Genomic DNA, 23983 nt, shown 5'->3' with positions numbered 1-23983 from the left:
CCGTAGGCCCGGCCCTGGGCAGCATAGTCACTGAGCTCCTGGGTGATGGAGAGGTGGGTTTTGTGGAGTTTCAGTGCAGTCTCATAGTCTCCTTTCATCTGGTGGATAATGCCTGTGGATTATGGAAAGGAGAGGAGGGAAGTGACAAGATTATCATCCCATTCACAGGAAATCAGGAGAGTTTACTTTGAGTGCCTCATCAGACAGCCACACTATGTAGAAAGCAAGTAATTCGATAGTTCAAATATGCTCTCTGCTGAGCCAGCTCACACAGCAAACATTCCACGTAAAAAATATGATCATTAAAATGGAGCACATTCACACAGCTTTATAATTACATCAAAACGGAATCATTAGATTTTTTAAACTGTCCTTCATGATTGTGTCTTGGAAGAAAATAAGCAAAACCAACAACTTTTCCACTGGGACTGAAACAACAGAGGGAGAAAGAGAGAGAGAAAGAGAGCGGGCAGAGCCGATCGAAAGCTGAGCAAACAACTTCTAAAAAATGAGATGAATGTAGAGAACCAATCAATAACTTAGGACTCCGTGCATTGAGCATTTTATCTGTTAGAAAATATCATCCTCCTGAAAACAAAAGCTTTGCCCTGCAGCCAGCATGCACGTCCACACACAGCAGTGTCAATCTATCTATCTACCTTCCTTTCCTCTCACACTGGGCTTTGAGTCCCTCTGTCTGTTGTCACCCAGCTTTCCATAAACTCATAATTAAACTCCTAATATCAGAGCGCTGTGGCTCCCTGGAGCGGGGGAACAGAGGAAGAGAGTAGGGGATGACCGCAGGCTGATGGACGGAGCCAGAGCTGGGGAGGACAGCCCGCCACAGGGCTAATGATCACTCACCATAGAGAGAGAGGAACATATGGAGGGGCGTGGCGTGGTGGCGGAGCAGCCATTCATCTAACAGGCCTGGCTAACTGTGTCTCTTCTGCGTCAGCATCAGTGTGGGATAATGGGCCTGGGAGAGGAACCAGCCCCAACCCGCCGCACCACTCAGAGGGCACTGGGATGGGGACGGGGCCAGCCTGGGCTGGGGTGTGTGGGAAACAGGGAGGACAGGAGAGGGGGGCATTTATGGGTTGTGGTGGGAACTTGATGGTGCCATTGGGATTAGCTACCACCATGTGTGTCACTGTTTTCTGACTTTTCCCTACCAGAACTTTCCACAGTACTGGTGCACGCAGTGGCTAAATAAACAGAGGGATACAAACTAAACAGCCAACTTAACAGACCCAAAATGATATGACTTCTGTCGCTTGGCATGGCCATTAGAGTTGCTTGTTCAGTTAAAGGCCTTGTATTAGGCCTTTGAGATGCCTGACTAGCAGCCCTGCCATTCTGTTGGTCTCTCGTTCGTCCTTATACAGTTTCAGGATTCTCTAACGCAGCCCTTTTTTTGGGCTGCCAGTTTTGGAGGAATAGAAGAGGAGTGGTTTAAATTAAGCTGTGATAAAAAGGGCTTTTTAAATACATTTGATTGATAGAAAGTTCAGGTGAAAGAAGAGGTAAATATTTGATCTTGTTTGTAAATCCAGGTATCAAGGAAAGGGGGTTACGGACACAAGGTACATTAGATGGCAGCAAAAAATAACCTTGAATAGGTTTTCTTTGATTTGCATAGCCCATAGATAGTGGCGTAAATAACCCCAATCCATAGATGGGCTCGCTTTTATGATGATTCACACACAGTTCCCTCACAGTTTTACAGTGGAAAGGAAACCCCTCAGATGAGGTGGATCAGTAGCGCAGTATTGTTTATCTATGTGGTTCTGTCTTCAGGTTAATGTGTCATAGTCTTACCTGGCCCAGTAATCATCAGGTCATCCTCACCTGAAGGAATTAATATGCTAAGAATTCTCCAGAAAAAAAATAACAAGAGACAGGGCAATGCCTGATACAATATGGATTATTAACATACAGTATGTAGAATTGATAAACTGCTACTAACTCTATTATTATGACAAATGGTATAGGCATTATAGGCTTTTGACATTTGAGGTCAGACAGTTACAGTAGACTGACATTGGCACCTCACATATCATGGACAGAGCCCAGCCAAGCCCGGGCTCAGAGCATGTTAACATTCACGGCAGGCTGGTCGGAGGAGCAATGACAACCTTTTCCCTCTTCAAAGTCATTGCCAAGATTATGCCCTCCCTTTGGAGCTTATCCCACAGAGGGTATAATGCCTATTGATGTATCACCAGCAAACATGGCCCCAGGCCTCCCCTGAGTCCCCTGCTGGAGGCTAAAATTGGAGCTGGAGCTGGGGCTTGAAGGCTGGGGTGGGGGCTGGGGAGAAAGACTGGAGTTGGAGCAGGAAGAGATGAGGACCATGGACTAGGGCTAGTCCTAAGGCTGTGCCCAGGGCCAGACAAGGGGTCAGAAAACAATCTCTGTCTCTTCCACATTGTAAGAGGATTACAAGAACCCCTGGGTCCCTGTATGATAGTAAATAATAGCATGTTCTGCGCCTCAGGTGGCAAATGGTGTTGGTACACAAACCAGATGGAGATGACGGAGATGTTTGGACAGCTGGATAAGAAACGGGAAATGATAGATACACTGATTTCAAATGACCCCACCAAGAAGTTATTCTTAGAGAAGGGAGATTGACTTCTGTTGATCCTTGTAATGCCCATGCAATGATAAGCATTTCTCTCAGACTGCACACTAAGCTTTGTTATGTTACATATATTGGCTATAGCCCAGAGGTTATTTGAGTCTGCAGCTCCATAATTCCCATCTGCACAGTGAGCACTTGAGACAATGACTGCGAAAAAGAGGGATCAAACAACAAGGAAAATATCCCTCCACACATACACAAGATATCCCTCACTCATACACAAAATATCCCTCCACACATACACAAAATATCCCCCACACATACACAAAATATCCCTCCACACATACACAAAATATCCCCCACACATACACAAAATATCCCTCACACATACACAAAATATCCCTCCACTCATACACAAAATATCCCTCACACATACACAAAATATCCCTCCACTCATACACAAAATATCCCTCCACACGTACACAGACCTACTGTATCCAATTCACCACCACTCCGTATCTAAATACATTAAAAGGGGGGCGATGCGTTGTCACTTTGCATTACACAGGCGCTCAGTGTGCGAGGGAGATGCTGCAGTGATGACTCTGAGGCTTGGTGTCGGGCTCTGAGTAAATCACTGTGTCATTCTGTGCTGTGTGTGGACAGAGGCTGTTGTGGTCTGCTACACTGTGGAGCATTCTGCCAGCTGCTGGCTCTCTCTCTGCTGCTCTGTCCAGCTAAGAGGATTTCCACATCAATGGAGTCTCTGCCACTGTGCCGGGTTGATACCAGGGATAGAAGGAAGATGGCCAATCACCAAGCAGTCCTCAGCCCTGGCCTAGAATCCAAATTCTAGCTCACCTTCCATTTATGTCAGTTTGTTAACACAAGGGCTTGAAGAATTAATACAAAGCAACATATTCAATTGGTATATAAAAATCAATGGTCTAGAAAATTGCAGGACTAGCAGATGCATACTTGCTTTCTAGCCCTGGACAAACACACCTCATTCAGCTCATTGAGGGCTTGATGATTAGTTGACAAGTGGAATCAGGTGTGCTTGTCCAGGGTTACAATAAAAATGTGAACTGTTGAGGGTACTGGAGGACCAGGGTTTGGGAACACTGGACATCTAGACATTTTACATGACTGGGTGTGGTGTGTGTGGAGACCTGTGGGGGGCAGTAGAGACCTGAGGGAGAGGAGGCAGGCAGGGCCCTGATTGGGGGTGGGGTGTAGTGGGGTAGGGGTCTGAGTCTGGGTCTGGACTTAGGTACCAAATCCTCACTCAGAAAACACACGTCTCTCACAGCCTGACAGACACGCTGAGAGAGACAGGAAGGCGGAAGATAAAATAGAAAGGGGGATGGATAGATGGATGTGTGCTGAGTGGGAGGACTGCCAACACAAGCACACACAGACAGGCCGCTGCACCCTCCACCCCTCCGCCTGCATGCCTGCGGGCCCAGCTGGGCTGGCTTCCTCTCTGCTTTCTCCAGCTGACCCGTCATTATCCTGCAGCCCAGGCCCACTGTCACGGCTATCCCTGCTAACCCACAGCCAAACCGCTGTTACTTCTGGATCTATAATAGCTCTGGATAGTTAGGTAGCTTATGTTAATGTCCAGTGTATTGAGCAAGACACTTTGGTTTCCGTTTTGTAAAGAGATAAAATGCCATTGAGGGTTGGGCTGAGAACGAGGCGGGCTATACATTTACTAAATGCAAAGGAAAGCTTTTACGGTGCTGTTTAAGTTAATGGTGACACGGTAAATGCATTCATAAGAAATGCATACGGCACATAGCTATGCGTGGATGGTGGAAATGTGGGAGAATGTTTGAGCGGGCTTCCAGTCCAGTATTTGGCATGGTCCTCTGTCATCAGACTGGGCTGAAGGGGGCCAAGGAGAGGGGGAACTAACTGCTGCTTTTCCATGAACATGAATGTGGGCCAAGCAGCACAGATCTGCTACACTAGGAAGTCTCCAGGAGAAGAGAACGAGACTGGCATCCAATGTAATCACCTCAAACCCCCCTCCCCTCCTTCCATACACAGTATAGTATCTAGGCTTTCCATTTCTGTCCTTCCTGTCTGTGTGTCCTGGACCAGGACCATAGCAGGTCGTATTTACCTGTTGTTCACTAACAGACTACCTCCAGCACGGCCCGAGATAAATGCACCTTCTATGATTTGGTTTCCCTCGCTCCCTGTCTCCTTCCCCGTAGCATTCTTTCATTCACTCTGACTGTTCCATTAGGCTGGATAAATTCCTCTGTAAATCCAGCCGCTGCCCTCCTGCCCCTGCCTTCTCCCCTCCCGCCTTACAAAAAGACTAGGGTGTTTCCAACGACAACCAACCTGAGAGCTTTCCTCTGACTGCCTCAGTCTGCTCCAGGACACTTGGCTGTGTTCCTGTAGTGAGCCATGTATCCAATCCCCTGCAAAACTCCACAGAAGATTTTCCATGTTGGGGTGAGAGAGAGTATATAAGGAAAGGCCTAAAGCCATTTCAACTCAGCCCCCCCCCCCCCCCCCGCCCCCCAAGATCCAGAATACTGTTCTTTACGGTTCTGTTAGGCTCTGCTGTTGTTTTGTTGTGTTTCCTGTTTGATTTTATTGTGGCTCTGGGAAACAGGGTGAAAACAAGGAAAGTGATTGCTTAATTAAAACTCTTACCTCCCGCCCTGTTAATTTATGGAGTCGCCATTTCAAATGACTTTTTGAGATGCAAGAAAAAACAATGACAAGTTGGTTAGAAAAAGATAGAGGGGAGGAGGGAGAGGTAGGAGATAAGGGGGGGTAACAACAACTTCCAAACAAACTTATTAAAAACCTCTTTGAAGTGAATTGCAGGGGAAAATAATACAATTTATATTCTGTTTCATGAATAACAGAAATGTGAGCTAAATGCGAAAGCCACCACTCGAGTCCTCTTCGAGATATTAAAAATTGCTGACTAGGGGGTAGGTTAGCCGGTTAATGAATAATAAATGGAGGCTGGAATGCAACATTTTCATATCCTTTATAGGTCAGCGAGCACTGAGCCAAGGCTCCTGTCACCGCTGGGCATCAGTGAGCCAACCATCCTCAGTAATAAAGCATGTTACCATCCCTGTACTGAGCGGAGTGCTAGCTGGTTACATGTTACCTATAAGCCATGACAGGGGTCGCTCCACCCTCTCCACATCAACATAGATCATTAGAGAAGAGCTGAGAGAGGGGAACAAAAGTTCTGTGAAGAAACACTTTCTCTCTCTCAACATGTTCTCTCCCCCTCGCTATACGACACTGTCATTCTTTTCCCTTTTCTCTTAAGCTTGTTAATCTTACAAGCTTGATCATGTCCTCGTTGTGTAGAACAGGGGTTCCCAAACTTTTTCACTCGGGGCCTCCCTTCTAGCATTGGGGAACATTCTAAACCTAACCCCCCCAGGTTTAAAGCTTATTTCCTGAAATTCTACACATTTTGTCATGGGGTGCAGAGAACATTTAGCAGTTTCAACGAACATTTTCTTGCAATTCCATACATTTTGCCATGTCTAATGTGTATTCATGTGATATTTGAGTGACACAATATTTACAACAATATATATGGGCTAAAAAAACTAAATAACATGGGCTAGTTGATCTGGACATTTCTGACAAGTTATAAATAGCTTTCTAAGTATACAATGACAAACATGACAAGAGGAACTGATGATGCACGACCCAATTTCGCCCCACAATTTGGGAACTACTGGTGTAGAACATATTGTATCTCTGCATGGTGGTACTTCAAAGCAAGCAGACTGTACAGTAGGCTACAGTATGTCAAGTTGGCTACAGTATGTGGGGGAATGACTAGGCAACAACAACATTCCCCCCTTTACCATCAACACAAACAACAACAACAACAACAATGGTGTAATTAGAGAAATTATGCTTTTCATGCCCACTTCATTCTCTGTTATCTTCATTATTCAGCTCTTGGAGAATCAGCTATTAGGTAATTAAGTGATTCATCTATTCAGTTTCAATTACTGGGAGCCTGACAGCCTCAGATTACAATCACTACGGGTGAGGGGGAGTGAGAGAGAGAGAGAGAGAGAGAGAGAGAGAGAGAGAGAGAGAGAGAGAGAGAGAGAGAGAGAGAGAGAGAGAGAGAGAGAGAGAGACAGAGAGACAGAGAGACAGAGAGAGAGAGAGAGGCGCAAGGCACCATCAAGCAGAGCAAATGAAAAGGAGAAAGAAAAAAAGACAAGGAAAGAGAGCAAAGGAGAAACAAGAGGTAGAGACAGGAGGGCACCTTCCACACAATCACCTAGCAGTCCCCTGGGCCTCCTTCCCAGCCATCACCATGAAGCACTGCAGCTTTTCCCTGGCAATACAGAGCAACAGGCCCACTCTTCTCCTCCTCCCATTCATTTCCCCCCATTTATTTTATGGTTTTGTCACCAGCTATGGGTCTTTGACACTACATCAAATACTGTAATTATTGTGCCAAGGAATTTGAAGTATTGTTGCGGTTGATGTATGCTTGCTGTTACTGGTGAGACTAAAGATTATCCTGATACCGAGCTAGCTGAAGGAGAGATAAACCCACGATTAGCTTCCTGTTTGACATACAATGTTAAAGGGATACTTTGGGATTTTGGCAATGTAGCCCTTTATCTACTTCCCCAGAGTAATTTTATGTCTGCATCCAGTGTGAAGGAAGTTAGAGGTAGTTTTGCGAGCCAATGCTGACTAGCGCAATGACTGGAAGTTTATGGAATCCCTTAGCATGCTAGCAGTTACCATAGACTTCCAGGCATTGCGCTAATGCTAGTTAGCAATTGTGCTATCGCTAGTTAGAAACTTCCTTCAAACTGCACACAGAGACATAAAAAAGGTATTGACAAGTTCATCTGACACTGCCAAAATCCTGAAGTATCCATTTAGTTCTTCATATTGGAAGAGAGGTTTGGATCTCTCTTTCCTATCGGTCATTTCAAACAGCTCTTACAATAAAAGGGCATTATCATAATTTTACAATTTTACAGTATTGTTCCAAACTCCTGTCTGGAAATATATATAAAACCCTGGAAATCACATTTTTGATTGCACTGGGCCTTTAAGGGTGGACTACGGTGCACTAGCTCAGCAATGCACTGCCCCCTATTACAGGATGCAAATGTAGCATCATAAACTGTAATCGCCCTGTTTTATGACCACAAGTAATCAGGATACCTTTCTGAATATATATCGATGGGACCTAAGTGATTACAGCACTGGTTGGGTGTTATGCTGGTCAAAGGCGAGCAGCGTCAATTTATGTTTGGTTGATTAACCTTGATCCCTGCTTCCACACTCTCTCTTTTGCGGATTAGGAACAAGTCATCCTGGAGCACCATTATGTCTCTTAGTTGTCCATTAGAGTCAGCTTTACAACTGTCTAGATGGCTGTCATAAGTCATCCCACCAACGTATATTATAATGACTGGACTCAAATACAGCTGAATGGGCTACAGATGTCGGATGTTAATTTGACCCATTTCGTCGCAGGAGGAAAATTATCCTGCAGTAGGAGTATTTTAATGAATATTGAATATTTATCATCACTGCCAGGGGGCAGCTGGAAGCGGTGTTTGTAGGCTATACAATGCAGTACCATACCTACCATACATATTCTGACACCCTAACCCAACCTAATGGAATGGCCCCACCCCATGGCCCATCTGGCAATTTGTAAAATGTATACCAGTTCAATGTTCATATCCAAGATGGCGTAGCAGTCAGATGTCCTTTGTCCTCGTCTTGTCCCGTGTATATATATTTAATATCTTTTTATCTTTTTCTTCGCATATCTTTTTATGTATTTTATTCTAAAAACTCAACTTCAAAACACTCTCCTGCAACCCGCCTCACCAAATGTGGTGCGGATCTGTTTTTCCCCAAAAGTATTATTCACCTCGTATCCGAAATCCACAACAGAAGCTAGACAGAAGTTAGCCAGCTCACTAGCTAACGTTAGTATTCAGCTAACCACGGCTAGCTGTCATCAGCTATCCTTTAGCTCGGAAAGCTATCGCCAGTTTTGTACAACGCGACTCAGACCAGAGCATACCTGACCTATTTTCTCTCCATATCCCCGGATTTCTACCGCAAGCTCTGGACATTTACACCTGGATCTTGTAGCTAACTAGCTGCTATCCGAGTGACTATTGGCTAACGTCGATTCCGGAGCAAACACCAATTATCCCGGAGCTAGCCAGCTGAAGAGTTCCATCAGCCACTCCTGGGCTACAATCACCTATCCGGACCCGTTTTACTGCCGATGCGGAGCCCCACCGGGCCTTCACGACTGGAATATCGACGTTATCTGCCCGAGGGAGTCATTCAACTGGCCCCTCCATCGCGAGGTAACCTGAATGCCCATCTGCTAACTGCGGCCCGCTAATCGTTAGCTGTCTTGAGCATATCGGCTGCTATCTGAACAGGTCTATCGAACAATCTTCTTGGGCCACTATAACTATAACTATTTTGACAATTGGATTGGTCCCCTCTACCACACGGAACCCCACTAATCTTCCGACGGAAACACACGGGGTGGCTAAAAACAGACCTCCATCTTCTGCTAGCTTGCTACCCATGGCTCAGCTAGCTGTCTGAATCGCCGTGACCCCAACCAACCTCACTAATCACTGGACCCTTATGATCACTTGGCTAAGCATGCCTCTCCTTAATGTCAATATGCCTTGTCCATTGCTGTTCTGGTTAGTGTTTATTGGCTTATTTCACTGTAGAGCCTCTAGCTCTGCTCATTATACCTTATCCAACCATTCAGTTCCACCACCCATACATGCGATGACATCACCTGGTTTCAATGATGTTTCTCGAGACAATATCTCTTTCATCATCACTCAATGCCTAGGTTTACCTCCACTGTATTCACATCCTACCATACCTTTGTCTGTACATTACACCTTGAATCTATTTTATCGCCCCCAGAAACCTGCTCCTTGTACTCTCTGTTCCGGACGTCCTAGACGTCAAATTCTCATAGCTTTTAGCTGTACCCTTATCCTACTCCTCCTCTGTTCCTCTGACGATGTAGAGGTGAATCCAGGCCCTGCAGTGCCTAGCTCCACTCATATTCCCCAGGCGCTCTCTTTTGATGACTTCTGTAACCGTAAAAGCCTTGGTTTCATGCATGTTAACATTAGAAGCCTCCTCCATAAGTTTGTTTTATTCACTGCTTTAGCACACTGCCAACCCGGATGTCTTAGCCGTGTCTGAATCCTGGCTTAGGATGACCATCAATAACTCTGAAATCTCCATCCCTAACTACAACATTTTCAGACAAGATAGAACGGCCAAAGGGGGCGGTGTTGCAATCTACTGCAGAGATAGCCTGCAGAGTTCTGTCCTACTATCCAGGTCTGTACCCAAACAATTTGAACTTCTACTTGTAAAAATCTACCTCTCTAAAAACAAGTCTCTCACCGTTGCCGCCTGCTATAGACCACCCTCTGCCTCCAGCTGTGCTCTGGATACCATATGTAAACTGATTGCCCCCCATCTATCTTCAGAGCTCGTGCTGCTAGGTGACCTAAACTGTGACATGCTTAACACCCCGGCCATCCTACAATCTAAGCTTGATGCCCTCAATCGCACACAAATTATCAATGAACCTACCAGATACAACCCCAAAGCCGTAAACACGGGCACCCTCATAGATATCATCCTAACCAACTTGCCCTCTAAATTCACCTCTGCTGTTTTCAACCAAGATCTCAGCGATCACTGCCTCATTGCCTGCATCCGTAAAGGGTCAGCAGTCAAACGACCTCCACTCATCACTATCAAACGCTCCCTGAAACACTTCAGCGAGCAGGCCTTTCAAATCGACCTGGCCCGGGTATCCTGGAAGGATATTGACCTCATCCCGTCAGTAGAGGATGCCTGCTTATTCTTTAAAAATGCCTTCCTCACCATCTTAAATAAGCATGCCCCATTCAAGAAATGTAGAACCAGGAACAGATACAGCTCTTGGTTCTCTTCAGACCTGACTGCCCTTAACCAACACAAAAACATCCTGTGGCGTTCTGCATTAGCATCGAACAGTCCCCGGAAATGCAACTTTTCAGGGAAGTTAGAAACCAATATACACAGGCAGTTACAAAAGCCAAGGCTAGTTTTTTCAAGCAGAAATTTGCTTCCTGCAACACAACCTCAAAAAGGTTCTGGGACATTGTAAAGTCCATGGAGAATAAGAGCACTTCCTCCCAGCTGCCCACTGCACTGAGGATAGGAAACTCTGTCACCACCGATAAATCCACTATAATTGAGAATTCCAATAAGCATTTTTCTACAGCTGGCCATGCTTTCCACCTGGCTACCCCTACCTCAGTCAACAGCACTGCACCCCCCACAGCAACTTGCCCAAGCCTTCCCCATTTCTCCTTCTCCCAAATCCAGTCAGCTGATGTTCTGAAATCTGGACCCCCACAAATCAGCCGGGCTAGACAATCTGGACCCTTTCTTTCTAAAATGATCTGCCGAAATTGTTGCAACCCCTATTACTAGCCTGTTCAACGTCTCTTTCGTGTCGTCTGAGATTCCCAAAGATTGGAAAGCAGCTGCGGTCATCCCCCTCTTCAAAGGGGGACATACTCTTGACCCAAACTGCTACAGACCTATATCTATCCTACCCTGCCTTTCTAAGGTCTTCGAAAGCCAAGTTAACAAACAGCTCACTGACCATTTCGAATCACACCGTACCTTCTCCGCTATGCAATCTGGTTTCAGAGCTGGTCATGGGTGCACCTCAGCCACGCTCAAGGTCCTAAACGATATCTTAACCTCTCTTGGGTACGTGAGACGTTAGCATCCCACCTCTTCAACAGCCAGTGAAGCTGCTGGGCGCCAAATTCAAATACAGAAATACTCATTATAAAAATTCATAAAACAAAACATATTTCACATATGTTTAAAGATTAACTTCTTGTGAATCCAACCACGGTGTCAGATTTTAAAAATGCTTTACGGCAAAAGCATACCTTATTTGAGAACATAACCCAGCAGACAAATCATTACAAACAGTAACCAGCCAAGTAGAAGACACAAGTCAGAAATAGAGATAAATGGTATGGTTGCACTCAGCAGACATTCATTTACTCAATAAATGTTCCTTTTGTTCGATAAAGTCTCTTTATATCCAAAAACCTCTGTTTTGATCGAGCGTTTTCTTCAGTAATCCACAGGCTCAAACGCAGTCAAAACAGGCAGACAAAAAAATTCTAATTGTATCCGTAAAGTTCATAGAAACATGTCAAACGATGTTTATATTCAAACCTCAGGTTGTTTTTAGCCTAAATAAATCGATAATATTTCAACCGGACAATAACGTCGTCAATATGAAAGGTAAACAAGAAAGGCACTCTCGGTCGCGCTCATGAAAAAGCTCTGTGACACTTTAGGGTCCGCTCATTCAGACTGCTCTTACTTCCTAATTTTTCAGAATACAAGCCTGAAACTATTTCTAAAGACTGTTGACATCTAGTGGAAGGCAAAGGAACTGCAATTTGAGTCCTAAGTCAATGGATACTGTAATGGCATTGAATAGAAAACTACAAAACCAACAAAATAAACTACTTCCCGAATGGATTTTTCTCAGGTTTTCACCTGCCAAATCAGTTCTGTTATACTCACAGACACTATCCAAATCTCTACCAGTTATATGCATATCATATCTTCTCGGCCCAAGAAGCAGGCAGTTTAATTTGGGCATGCTTTTCATCCAAAATTCCGAATGCTGCCCCCTACCCTAGAGAAATTAACCGCCATCGATAAGAAACAATACTGTGCCACCGTATTCATTGACCTGGCCAAGGCTTTCGACTCTGTCAATCACCACATCCTCATCGGCAGACTCAACAGCCTTGGTTTCTGAAATGATTGCCTCGCCTGGTTCACCAACTACTTCTCCGACAGAGTTCAGTGTGTCAAATCTGAGGGCCTGTTGTCCGGGCCTCTGGCAGTCTCTATGGGGGTGCCACAGGGTTCAATTCTTGGGCCGACTCTCTTCTCTGTATACATCAATGATGTCGCTCTTGCTGCTGGTGAGTCTCTGATCCACCTCTACGCAGACAACACCATTCTGTATACTTCTGGCCCTTCTCTGGACACTGTGTTAACAACCCTCCAGACGAGCTTCAATGCAATACAACTCTCCTTCCGTGGCCTCCAACAGCTCTTAAATACAAGTAAAACTAAATGCATGCTCTTCAACTGATCGCTGCCTGCAGCTGCCCGCCCGTCCAGCATCACTACTCTGGACGGCTCTGACTTAGAATATGTGGACAACTACAAATACCTAGGTGTCTGGTTAGACTGTAAACTCTCCTTCCAGACTCACATTAAGCATCTCCAATCCAAAGTTAAATCTAGAATTGGCTTCCTATTTCGCAACAAAGCATCCTTCACCCATGCTGCCAAACATACCCTCGTAAAACTGACCATCTTACCGATCCTCGACTTCGGCAATGTCATTTACAAAATAGCCTCCAATACCCTACTCAATAAATTGGATGCAGTCAATCACAGTGCCATCCGTTTTGTCACCAAAGCCCCATATACCACCCAACTCTGCGACCTGTACGCTCTCGTTGGCTGGCCATCGCTTCATACTCGTCGCCAAACCCACTGGCTCCAGGTCATCTACAAGACCCTGCTAGGTTTTCTCTGCTCGCTGGTCACCATAGCAGCACCCACGCGTAGCACGCGTTCCAGCAGGTATATCTCACTTGTCACCCCCAAAGCCAATTCCTCGTTTGGCCGCCTCCCCTTCCAGTTCTCTGCTGCCATTGACTGGAACGAACTACAAAAATCTCTGAAACTGAAAACACTTATCTCTCTCACTAGCTTTAAGCACCAGCTGTCAGAGCAGCTCACAGATAACTGCACATGTACATAGCCCATCTATAAATAGCCTAAACAACTACCTCTTCCCCTACTGTATTTATTTATTTATTTTGCTCCTTTGCACCCCAGTATTTTTACTTTGCACACTCATCTACTCTCGAATCTACCATTCCCGTGTTTTAATTGCTATATTGTATTTACTTCGCCACCATGGCCTATTTATTGCATTTACCTCCCTTATCTCACCTCATTTGCTCACATTGTATATAGACTTATTTTTCTACTGTATTATTGACTGTATGTTTTGTTTTACTCCATGTGTAACTCTGTGTTGTTATATGTGTCGAACTGCTTTGCTTTATCTTGGCCAGGTCGCAGTTGTAAATGAGAACTTGTTCTCAACTTGCCTACCTGGTTAAATACAGGTGAAATTAAATATATAAATAAAATGGTGGTTCTACAGCACGGCAAAAAAAGGGCCACGGGGCATGTTTCTTACATATAGGATGGCATCTGTGATTCGGTTATGCATACTGTAGGCCTATAATGTGGACTGGAATTATGCACTTCTTTCAAACCATGAAGCTGGGAGAGATGATGGTTCATTGATGATGGTTAATTGATGATGGTTCATTGATTTGTGCAGGACAGTGATTTAATAGGATAATAGGTGTACTAGGCCTAATAAAATAGATGAATGGCATTCACACTCAAATATTTTCGATGTCCTCTCTTTGAGAATTCTTTACAGATATGTATTTCTATCTGTCATATGAAACTGCTGGCATGTGTGGTGCGCATTAGACCATTTATTTTGTCCACTACTTGCATTTTGGAACATTTGTGCATATTACCATGTGCCCATTGCTGCGCTTATACTGTGAAGAATTAATGGATTATTACAATTTTAAACAAAACGTTCTGATCTAGTCCATCTGTCTTGTTGTGTTTATAGGCTATGCAGCCTATGCAGGCTATTTTTAGACTGCAGGTCCACTGGGCATTAGTTCAAGTAGCCTATGTAGGCTATGTGCAGGCTACAGCGTGACTCGTGTGAATTCTTCTGTGGATTACAAACATGTACATATTTGTAGGGGGTAGACGTATTTTTCATTATGGAACACTTTATTTGGATAGTCAATCTATAGTTGCTCTACAGACTATTAGTAACATTTCAACTAACTATCTACTAAACCTAACCCTAGCTCTAACCTTACCCTAACCCTTATTCTAAACCTAACCCTAACTCTCTAACCTTACCCTAACCCTTATTCTAAACCTAACCCTAGCTCTAACCTTACCCTAACCCTTATTCTAAAATTAACCCTAACTCTCTAACCTTACCCCAACCCTTATTCTAAACCTAACCCTAGCTCTAACCTTACCCTAACCCTTATTCTAAACCTAACCCTAGCTCTAACCTTAGCAAGCAGTTGATTATCAACAGATAATTTGTTGATAGTATGATCATCTGGACTATCCAAATAAAGTGTGACCATTGTTTTATTACATGTTTAAGGCAAGCAATAGGCAGAATAAATTAGTGGTTGCCTCAATGCCTGTCTGGTCCAGCGGTTCCACCCGCTAACCCCGGCATACATACAGTATGCCAGTTGGCATCGGTTCGAATCCAGCCCATTGCCATTTGACTCATTCTTCCCCATTTTTCAACACTGTTATCTCTCAAAAGCAACAAAAATTACGAAAGGAGTGGGACTGCCCCACTCCTTAAAAAATACCTATAAGGTAGAATAATGATAGGCAGGTATAATGATAATACAGTAGGATGATGATACAAGCTAGGTCTAATAATATGCCATTTAGCAGTGGGAGGATTGTAACATTAACACATGGATGTGGCAAAGTGCCAGATTCTTGAACGATAATAATGACCAAATCATTGTGGCATGATGAAAGAGACAGGGTTGGAGCTAATTGCAGGAGTGGGGATGGTCAAATCAAATCAAAGGTTATTTGTCACACACGCCAAATTCAACAGGTGTAGACTTTACAGTGAAATGCTTACTTATGAGCCCTTTCCCAACAATAAAACATTTTCAAGTAAGACAAATTTGCATTTAAAAAAAAAGAATAGTAACACAATAAAATAACAATAACAAGACTATATACAAGGAGTACCGGTACCGAGTCAATGTGCAGGGGTACTAGGTAGTTGAGGTAATTGAGGTAATATGTACATGTAAGTAGGGGTAAAAGTGACTAGGCAATCAAATCAAATCAAATCAAATTTATTTATATAGCCCTTCTTACATCAGGTGATATCTCAAAGTGCTGTACAAAGTGCTGTACAATCAGGATAGATAATAAACAGAGTAGCAGCAGCGTATGTGAAGATTGTGAAAGAGTGTGAAAGTGTTTCTATGTGTGAGTGTGTGAGCGTATGTGTGTGTTTTGTGTGTGTGAGCGTATGTAGTGTGTGTATGTGAGTGTTGGAGTGTCAGCATAGTATGTGTGAGTGTGTAGGTAGAGTTCAGTAAGTGTGCATAGTGCCGGTGCAAGAGAGTCAGTGCAAATAAAAATGGGGTCAATAGTCAGGGTAGCCATTTGATTAACTGTTCAGCTGGTTTGGGGGTAGAAGTTGTTCAGGAGTCTTTTGGTCACAGACTTGGCGCTCCGGTACCACTTGCCGTGCGGTAGCAGAGAGAACAGTCTATGACTTGGGTGGCTGGAGTCTTGACAATTTTTAGGGCCTTCATCTGAGACCGCATGGTATAGAGGTCCTGTATGACAGGGAACTCGGCCCCAGTGATGTACTGGGCCGTACGCACTACCTTATCGCCTTATGGTTATATGCCAAGCAATTCCCATACCAAGTGGTGATGCAGCCAGTCAAGATGTTCTCAATTGTGCAGCAGTATAACTTTTTGAGGATCTGAGGGCCCATGCTAAATCTTTTCAGCCTCATGAGCGGGAAGAGGCATTGTCATGCCCTCTTCACGACTGTGTTTGTGTGTTTGGACCATGATAGGTTCTTAGTGATGTGGACACAGAGGAACTTGAAGCTCTCGACCCACTCCACTAAAGCCCCATCGATGTCAATCAGCTGTCAATCAACTGATGGACCAAATCATCTCGTCGACTCAGCCAGGGAAACAAACAGTAGCCTATTATCAGTTTTCACACCCTTTTGACAACGGATAGGCTAACGAGTAGCCTATAGAATGTATTGGAATATAAGAAAATAACAAGGGGCCTATTGCAACCATCGATGGCACAGCTGGTCTCAATTGCAACCATTATTGGTCACCTCCTTTCCGCTCCCTAAACTATGTCTTTCAAGATATCTTAGGCCGCTGGTTGGTATTGTCATTGAACAATTTAGTCAATTTTAACAGACTACGGGCGATTCATCTATTTGTCAGACATTCCAATGTGTATCAGTAGCTAGGTTTCCATCCAATTGGCGACAGATTTTTATGCAAATATTCTAAATCTGCATATGAAACTATGTGCATTTTCCCACCAGTGGTGTTTCCACCAAACGGACTTGTTGTGGATAAAAATCAGTGTGTGTTGACGTAGTGCACACAAAATGACCTTTTTCCTTTAAGTTTTCATGTACCGAATAAAAATCGAAAGTTCAGTGTTTCCATCACATTTCAACTCTACTGTTGTGTTAAATTGCAAATGTTCCTACTCTGGTCTTGGCAGGTGTGCTCTAGCCAACAGCTCACCGATATATTGCAGGTAGGCTAGTCTACATGATGAGATTATTATGGATAAGAGACAGAATATTTTGTATTTGTCAAACGCCAGTCAAGCATCGATCATCATGTCACCAGAATAAGGCCCTCTGTTTTTATTAGAAAAGAGCATCAAGCTCATCACTGTGCACTTTCACCACCCTGTGAAGTTCATTATAACTTATTTCATCTGTAGCCTAATAAACTGCATGCTTTCCCGAGTCGTAGTGGGTGGACCACACACCATATAATCGTGTGACTCCAAGTTTACTTCGATATGATGGTTATTATATCAATCTATGCGCATAAAGGCATTTCCACTGCCATTTCTTGCATAATTCATTTTACAGACACAAAAATATCCCACCATGTTGAACGAACAAATTATCTGTCAACATTTATTACATTATACCAAAACTTCCTGTTTCCATCACAGCTGTTGTGATTTTTTTTTATACGGTATGATTTTACTCGCATAAGAACTGTGGATGGAAACATGGTTAGAGTATGGCTGCATTTCAGATACATTTTTGTACATTTGAATATTGCAGAAATAGGTCCTAGGCTTAGCGTTTGAGCGAGCGAGAGAGATTATGATTTTGATATTAAGCCCTGATACCAATGACTCGACTGCCCCCGCATGGAAAGAAAGAGAACTGCTCATTTTGATGCAGCAGGATAAGTCTCTGCAACAAAAGAGTGATCAAATTAGGATGGCACAGCTGTATGTCGTCGACCACTGCTGGTATTGACTATCCATAGAGGCACCTTTATCCCCTGTCAGGCTACGCTTTATCAGTGAGTACATTTACATTCACACTAATAATTCGATATTATACTGATTATGCAATAGTCATGGCGGGGGTGGGTGTGGGGGGGGGGTGTACTAAGCTAACTTATGGAATTATTTTAAGATGGTCATAACATGGATCATTTTGCTATTTGATTTAGAATTTTAGGACCGCTTTAGGTATATATATATTTTTAAAGTGATTTGATAAAATATTGAATTTGGCCTTTACTACTGTAGCCTATAGAAATGCATTGAATAACACATTCGTAAATGGCAAAAAAGACAGTCAAAAAATGTCTCATAAGGAATAAGGTTTGGAAGTGTCTGTCCTACATCTAGGAGATATATTTAACACTATTTAACCTCTTATTTTTGTTGGTAGAAAACTACCTCTTATACTTCCGTTTGTTTGTATGGGTTACCTTCAGACGAGTCCTGTGACATTTGTGGGGGTTGTTGAGCAAAACAGAGAACATCGTGTTCGTGAGATTCTTCCCTTTCCATAGTGGGATCATATTAGCTTGTAGCTCAAACGGTTTGGACACGACAGACAGAAGTTGGCACATCAGCGTTACCGACTTCAGAGGAGTCCAGTGATACATAAGGGGGTGGTAGAGCAAAACGGGGAACACCACAGAGTGGTCATAATAGTTGTAGGCCAAACCATTCAGATGCTACAGACGTTTTAGTGAGAATAAGATTTTTGGGATGTCTCATGGTCTGACAAACATCACTGTAGATCGGCCACCCTCATAGGTGGATGCGGTAGATTGAGACACAGCCCATGCAAAAACGGCCACCCACATAGGTGGATGCGGTAGATTGAGACACAGCCCATGCAAAAACATATCTCTAGTTTAAATTGACAGATCGTGATGGGGATTTTTGCATTATGTTACTTAGATTGATGCACAGGTGCTTCAATAGACTCTTAAGGATTAAAACACCTGGTTTTCTGAGCAATCATTCAAATTATTAGGACATGTAAACACCTTATTAAGCGGCATTCCGGCGATTTATTTGATCTAGGCATGTGCTAGCACCAGTCGTGCGAGCCTCCCTCTTTATCGCAACTGAAGTGAGTTCAGAACAACTGAATGGATGTGTCTTAGAAGTAGTTTTCACATACAAACTTAATATGTCCGAACTTTGTCGCTTTGGTAGAACTTTCATTTTGAGGGCGCTTTTCTGCGTTCAGGTAGCCTGATTTTAGATATGTCCATGTAAACAGAATTATTAGGGAAACCGTTCTTCTTGCAAAGCATGTAAACGTTTTGATCAAACTATTATATTAATCTGACTATCCACAATAATCACATTATTGTGTGCATGTAACCGTACTCAGTGTTTCCTCCCCTAGGAGGGGAGGGGGTGACTGGGTCTTCCTGGGGCATACATCTATGTAGACGTATAGAGGTATGCAGTGGTAGCCACGATTTAGCAGCATATACTGGAAACACTGGTTTTACAATTAGATTAGCATTGTATTGTCAAGGTTGCTAATCATTTTAGATCTGCAAGTTTTTGACCGTCAGATGACTAGGGCTTTGAAAAGGGGACAATAGTTACATTTGAACTCCAATCAAAAGGCCTGATCTTATAAACTTAACTTCCCCCTCTCTCTCTTTTTTATTTATCTACGCCACCAGGATTCATTTGCTAGATTTGATTAAATCCTTGCCGGTGGGGGGAGAGAGTTCCCATGAAAATTGTAAAAGGTTTTTATGGGCTTAATTTCTCCTGTGACAGTGTGATAGTTATATGTTGGTGTTCCATCACTCTAGCACATCCCAGCCAGTGATAAGTCACTGAGGCTGTCTGTCTGCTCTGCTCTGGGCCCATGCAGAGGTTCCTGTCCTGACCAATCACATCACACCCCCCAGACCAGGCAGAAGTATCCTGTATCATGCAACACTGCAGTAAATCTACATAACAGTAGTAGACTGGACATAGCAATGTATTTAGCTGACTGCTGTTCAATGACCTTTGTTCTCACACCATTCACTACTTAGGCCTCCATTTTAAACAACATTTAAACATTTAAAACAACTGTGAACAACTAAGGAACATCCAAATAAAGAAGCTACAGCAATATACACTCACCGGCCAGGTACACCCATCTAGTACTAGGTCGGATACCCCTTTGCCTCCAGAACAGCCTGAATCTTCGGGGGCATAGATTCTACAAGGTGTCGGAACAATTTTTTGCTCAATTGTTATCAAGGAACCTAACGTGTGCCAGGAAAACATTCCCCACACCAATACACCACCACCACCAGCCTGCACCGTTGACACCAGGCAGGTTGGGGCCATTAAACAACATTTAAACATTTAAAACAACTGTGAACAACTAAGGAACATCCAAATAAAGAAGCTACAGCAATATACACTCACCGGTCAGGTACACCCATCTAGTACTAGGTCGGATCCCCCTTTGCCTCCAGAACAGCCTGAATCTTCGGGGGCATGGATTCTACAAGGTGTCGGAACAATTTTTTGCTCAATTGTTATCAAGGAACCTAACGTGTGCCAGGAAAACATTCCCCACACCAATACACCACCACCACCAGCCTGCACCGTTGACACCAGGCAGGTTGGGGCCATGGACTGTTACGCCAAATCCTGACTCTGCCATCAGCATGACGCAACAGGAATCGGGATTCCTCGCACCAGGCAATGTTTTCCCACTCCTCAATTGTCCAGTATTGGTGATCGCGTGCCCACTGGAGCAGCTTCTTCTTATTTTCAAATCAAATCAAATCAAATTTTATTAGTCACATACACATGGTTAGCAGATGTTAATGCGAGTGTAGCGAAATGCTTGTGCTTCTAGTTCCGACAATGCAGTAATAACCAACAAGTAATCTAACCTAACAATTCCACAACTACTACCTTACACACACACACAAGTGTAAAGGGATAAAGAATATGTACATAAAGATATATGAATGAGTGGTGGTACAGAACGGCATGGCAGATGCAGTAGATGGTATAGAGTACGGTATATACATATGAGATGAGTACTGTAGGGTATGTAAACATAAAGTGGCATAGTTTAAAGTGGCTAGTGGTACATGTATTACATAAAGATGGCAAGATGCAGTAGATGATATAGAGTACAGTATATACATATGAGATGGGTAATGTAGGGTATGTAAACATTATATTAAGTGGCATTGTTTAAAGTGGCTAGTGGTAAATTTTTACATAATTTCCATCAATTCCCATTTTTAAAGTGGCTGGAGTTGAGTCAGTATGTTGGCAGCGGCCGCTAAATGTTAGTGGTGGCTGTTTAACAGTCTGATGGCCTTGAGATAGAAGCTGTTTTTCAGTCTCTCGGTCCCTGCTTTGATGCACCTGTACTGACCTTGCCTTCTGGATGATAGCGGGGTGAACAGGCAGTGGCTTGGGTGGTTGTTGTCCTTGATGATCTTTATGGCCTTCCTGTGACATCGGGTGGTGTAGGTGTCCTGGAGGGCAGGTAGTTTGCCCCTGGTGATGCGTTCTGCAGACCTCACTACCCTCTGGAGAGCCTTACGGCTGTGGGCGGAGCAGTTGCCGTACCAGGCGGTGATACAGCCCGACAGGATGCTCTCGATTGTGCATCTGTAGAAGTTTGTGAGTGCTTTTGGTGACAAGCCGAATTTCTTCAGCCTCCTGAGGTTGAAGAGGCGCTGCTGCGCCTTCTTCACAACGCTGTCTGTGTGGGTGGACCAATTCAGTTTGTCCGTGATGTGTACACCGAGGAACTTAAAACTTTCCACCTTCTCCACTACTGACCCGTCGATGTGGATAGGGGGGTGCTCCCTCTGCTGTTTCCTGAAGTCCACAATCATCTCCTTTGTTTTGTTGACGTTGAGTGTGAGGTTATTTTCCTGACACCACACTCCGAGGGCCCTCACCTCCTCCCTGTAGGCCGTCTCGTCGTTGTTGGTAATCAAGCCTACCACTGTAGTGTCATCCGCAAACTTGATGATTGAGTTGGAGGCGTGCATGGCCACGCAGTCGTGGGTGAACAGGGAGTACAGGAGAGGGCTCAGAACGCACCCTTGTGGGGCCCCAGTGTTGAGGATCAGCGGGGTGGAGATGTTGTTACCTACCCTCACCACCTGGGGGCGGCCCGTCAGGAAGTCCAGGACCCAGTTGCACAGGGCGGGGTCGAGACCCAGGGTCTCGAGCTTGATGACGAGTTTGGAGGGTACTATGGTGTTAAATGCTGAGCTGTAATCGATGAACAGCATTCTCACATGGGTATTCCTCTTGTCCAGATGGGTTAGGGCAGTGTGCAGTGTGGTTGCGATTGCGTCGTCTGTGGACCTATTGGGTCGGTAAGCAAATTGGAGTGGGTCTAGGGTGTCCGGTAGGGTGGAGGTGATATGGTCCTTGACTAGTCTCTCAAAGCACTTCATGATGACGGAAGTGAGTGCTACGGGGCGGTAGTCGTTTAGCTCAGTTACCTTAGCTTTCTTGGGAACAGGAACAATGGTGGCCCTCTTGAAGCATGTGGGAACAGCAGACTGGGATAAGGATTGATTGAATATGTCCGTAAACACACCAGCCAGCTGGTCTGCGCATGCTCTGAGGACGCGGCTGGGAATGCCGTCTGGGCCTGCAGCCTTGCGAGGGTTAACACGTTTAAATGTTTTACTCACCTCGGCTGCAGTGAAAGAGAGCCCGCAGGTTTTGGTAGGGGGCCGTGTCAGTGGCACTGTATTGTCCTCAAAGCGGGCAAAAAAGTTGTTTAGCCTGTCTGGGAGCAAGACATCCTGGTCCGCGACGGGGCTGGTTTTCTTTTTGTAATCCGTGATTGACTGTAGACCCTGCCACATACCTCTTGTGTCTGAGCTGTTGAATTGCGACTCGATTTTGTCTCTGTACTGGGACTTAGCCTGTTTGATTGCCTTGCGGAGAGAATAGCTACACTGTTTGTATTCGGTCATGCTTCCGGTCACCTTGCCCTGGTTAAAAGCAGTGGTTCGCGCTTTCAGTTTCACGCGAATGCTGCCGTCAATCCACGGTTTCTGGTTTGGGAATGTTTTAATCGTTGCTGTGGGTACGACATCGTCAATGCACTTCCTAATGAACTCGCTCACCGAATCAGCATATTCGTCAATATTGTTGTTGGACGCAATGCGGAACATATTCCAATCCGCGTGATCGAAGCAGTCTTGAAGCGTGGATTCAGATTGGTCGGACCAGCGTTGAACAGACCTGAGCGCGGGAGCTTGTTGTTTGAGTTTCTGTTTGTAGGCTGGAATCAACAAAATGGAGTCGTGGTCAGCTTTTCCGAAAGGGGGGCGGGGGAGGGCCTTATATGCGTCGCGGAAATTAGTATAACAATGATCTAGGGTTTTTCCAGCCCTGGTAGCACAATCGATATGCTGATAGAATTTAGGGAGTTTTGTTTTTAGATTAGCCTTGTTAAAATCCCCAGCTACGATGAATGCAGCCTCAGGGTGTGTGGTTTCCAGTTTACAAAGAGTCAGATAAAGTTCGTTCAGGGCCATCGATGTGTCTGCTTGGGGGGGAATATATACGGCTGTGATTATGATTGAAGAGAATTCCCTTGGTAGATAATGCGGTCGACATTTGATTGTGAGGAGTTCTAGATCAGGTGAACAGAATGACTTGAGTTCCTGTGTGTTGTTAAGATGATCACACCACTTCTCGTTAATCATAAGGCATACCCCCCCGCCCCTCTTCTTACCGGAAAGATGTTTGTTTCTGTTAGCTGATAGGAATGGAACCCGGTGTGGTCTTCTCCTGCAATAGCCCATCCGTTACAAGGACCGACGAGTTGTGCGTTTCGAGATGCTGTTCTGCATACCACTGTCGTACTGCGCCGTTATTTGTCTGTTTGTGGGCCCGCCTGTCAGCTTGCACGATTCTTGCCTTTCTCCTTCAACCTCTCTCATCAACCAGCTGTTTTCACCCACAGCACTGCTGCTGACTGGATGTTTTTTGTTTGTCACACCATTCTCTGTAAACTCTAGACACTGTTGTGCGTGAAAAGCC

General features: G+C 44.4%; 1 protein-coding gene across 2 annotated transcripts in view; it reads right to left on the bottom strand.

Moving 5' to 3' along the window:
• Positions 1 to 23983, bottom strand: part of LOC139545387 (tetratricopeptide repeat protein 28-like) — a 263792-nt gene that overhangs the window by 47890 nt on the left and 191919 nt on the right. For both annotated transcript variants that reach the window (XM_071353103.1, XM_071353104.1), the window contains exon 6: positions 1 to 112. This exon is cut by the window's left edge and continues 685 nt beyond it. In XM_071353103.1, coding sequence (XP_071209204.1) covers positions 1 to 112 — 112 coding nt within the window. The remainder of the gene's footprint in view (positions 113 to 23983) is intronic.

The sequence above is a fragment of the Salvelinus alpinus genome, chromosome 19 (genome assembly GCF_045679555.1).
Source record: "Salvelinus alpinus chromosome 19, SLU_Salpinus.1, whole genome shotgun sequence".
Lineage (NCBI taxonomy): Eukaryota > Metazoa > Chordata > Actinopteri > Salmoniformes > Salmonidae > Salvelinus > Salvelinus alpinus.
This window is presented reverse-complemented; position numbering and strand designations above follow the sequence as displayed.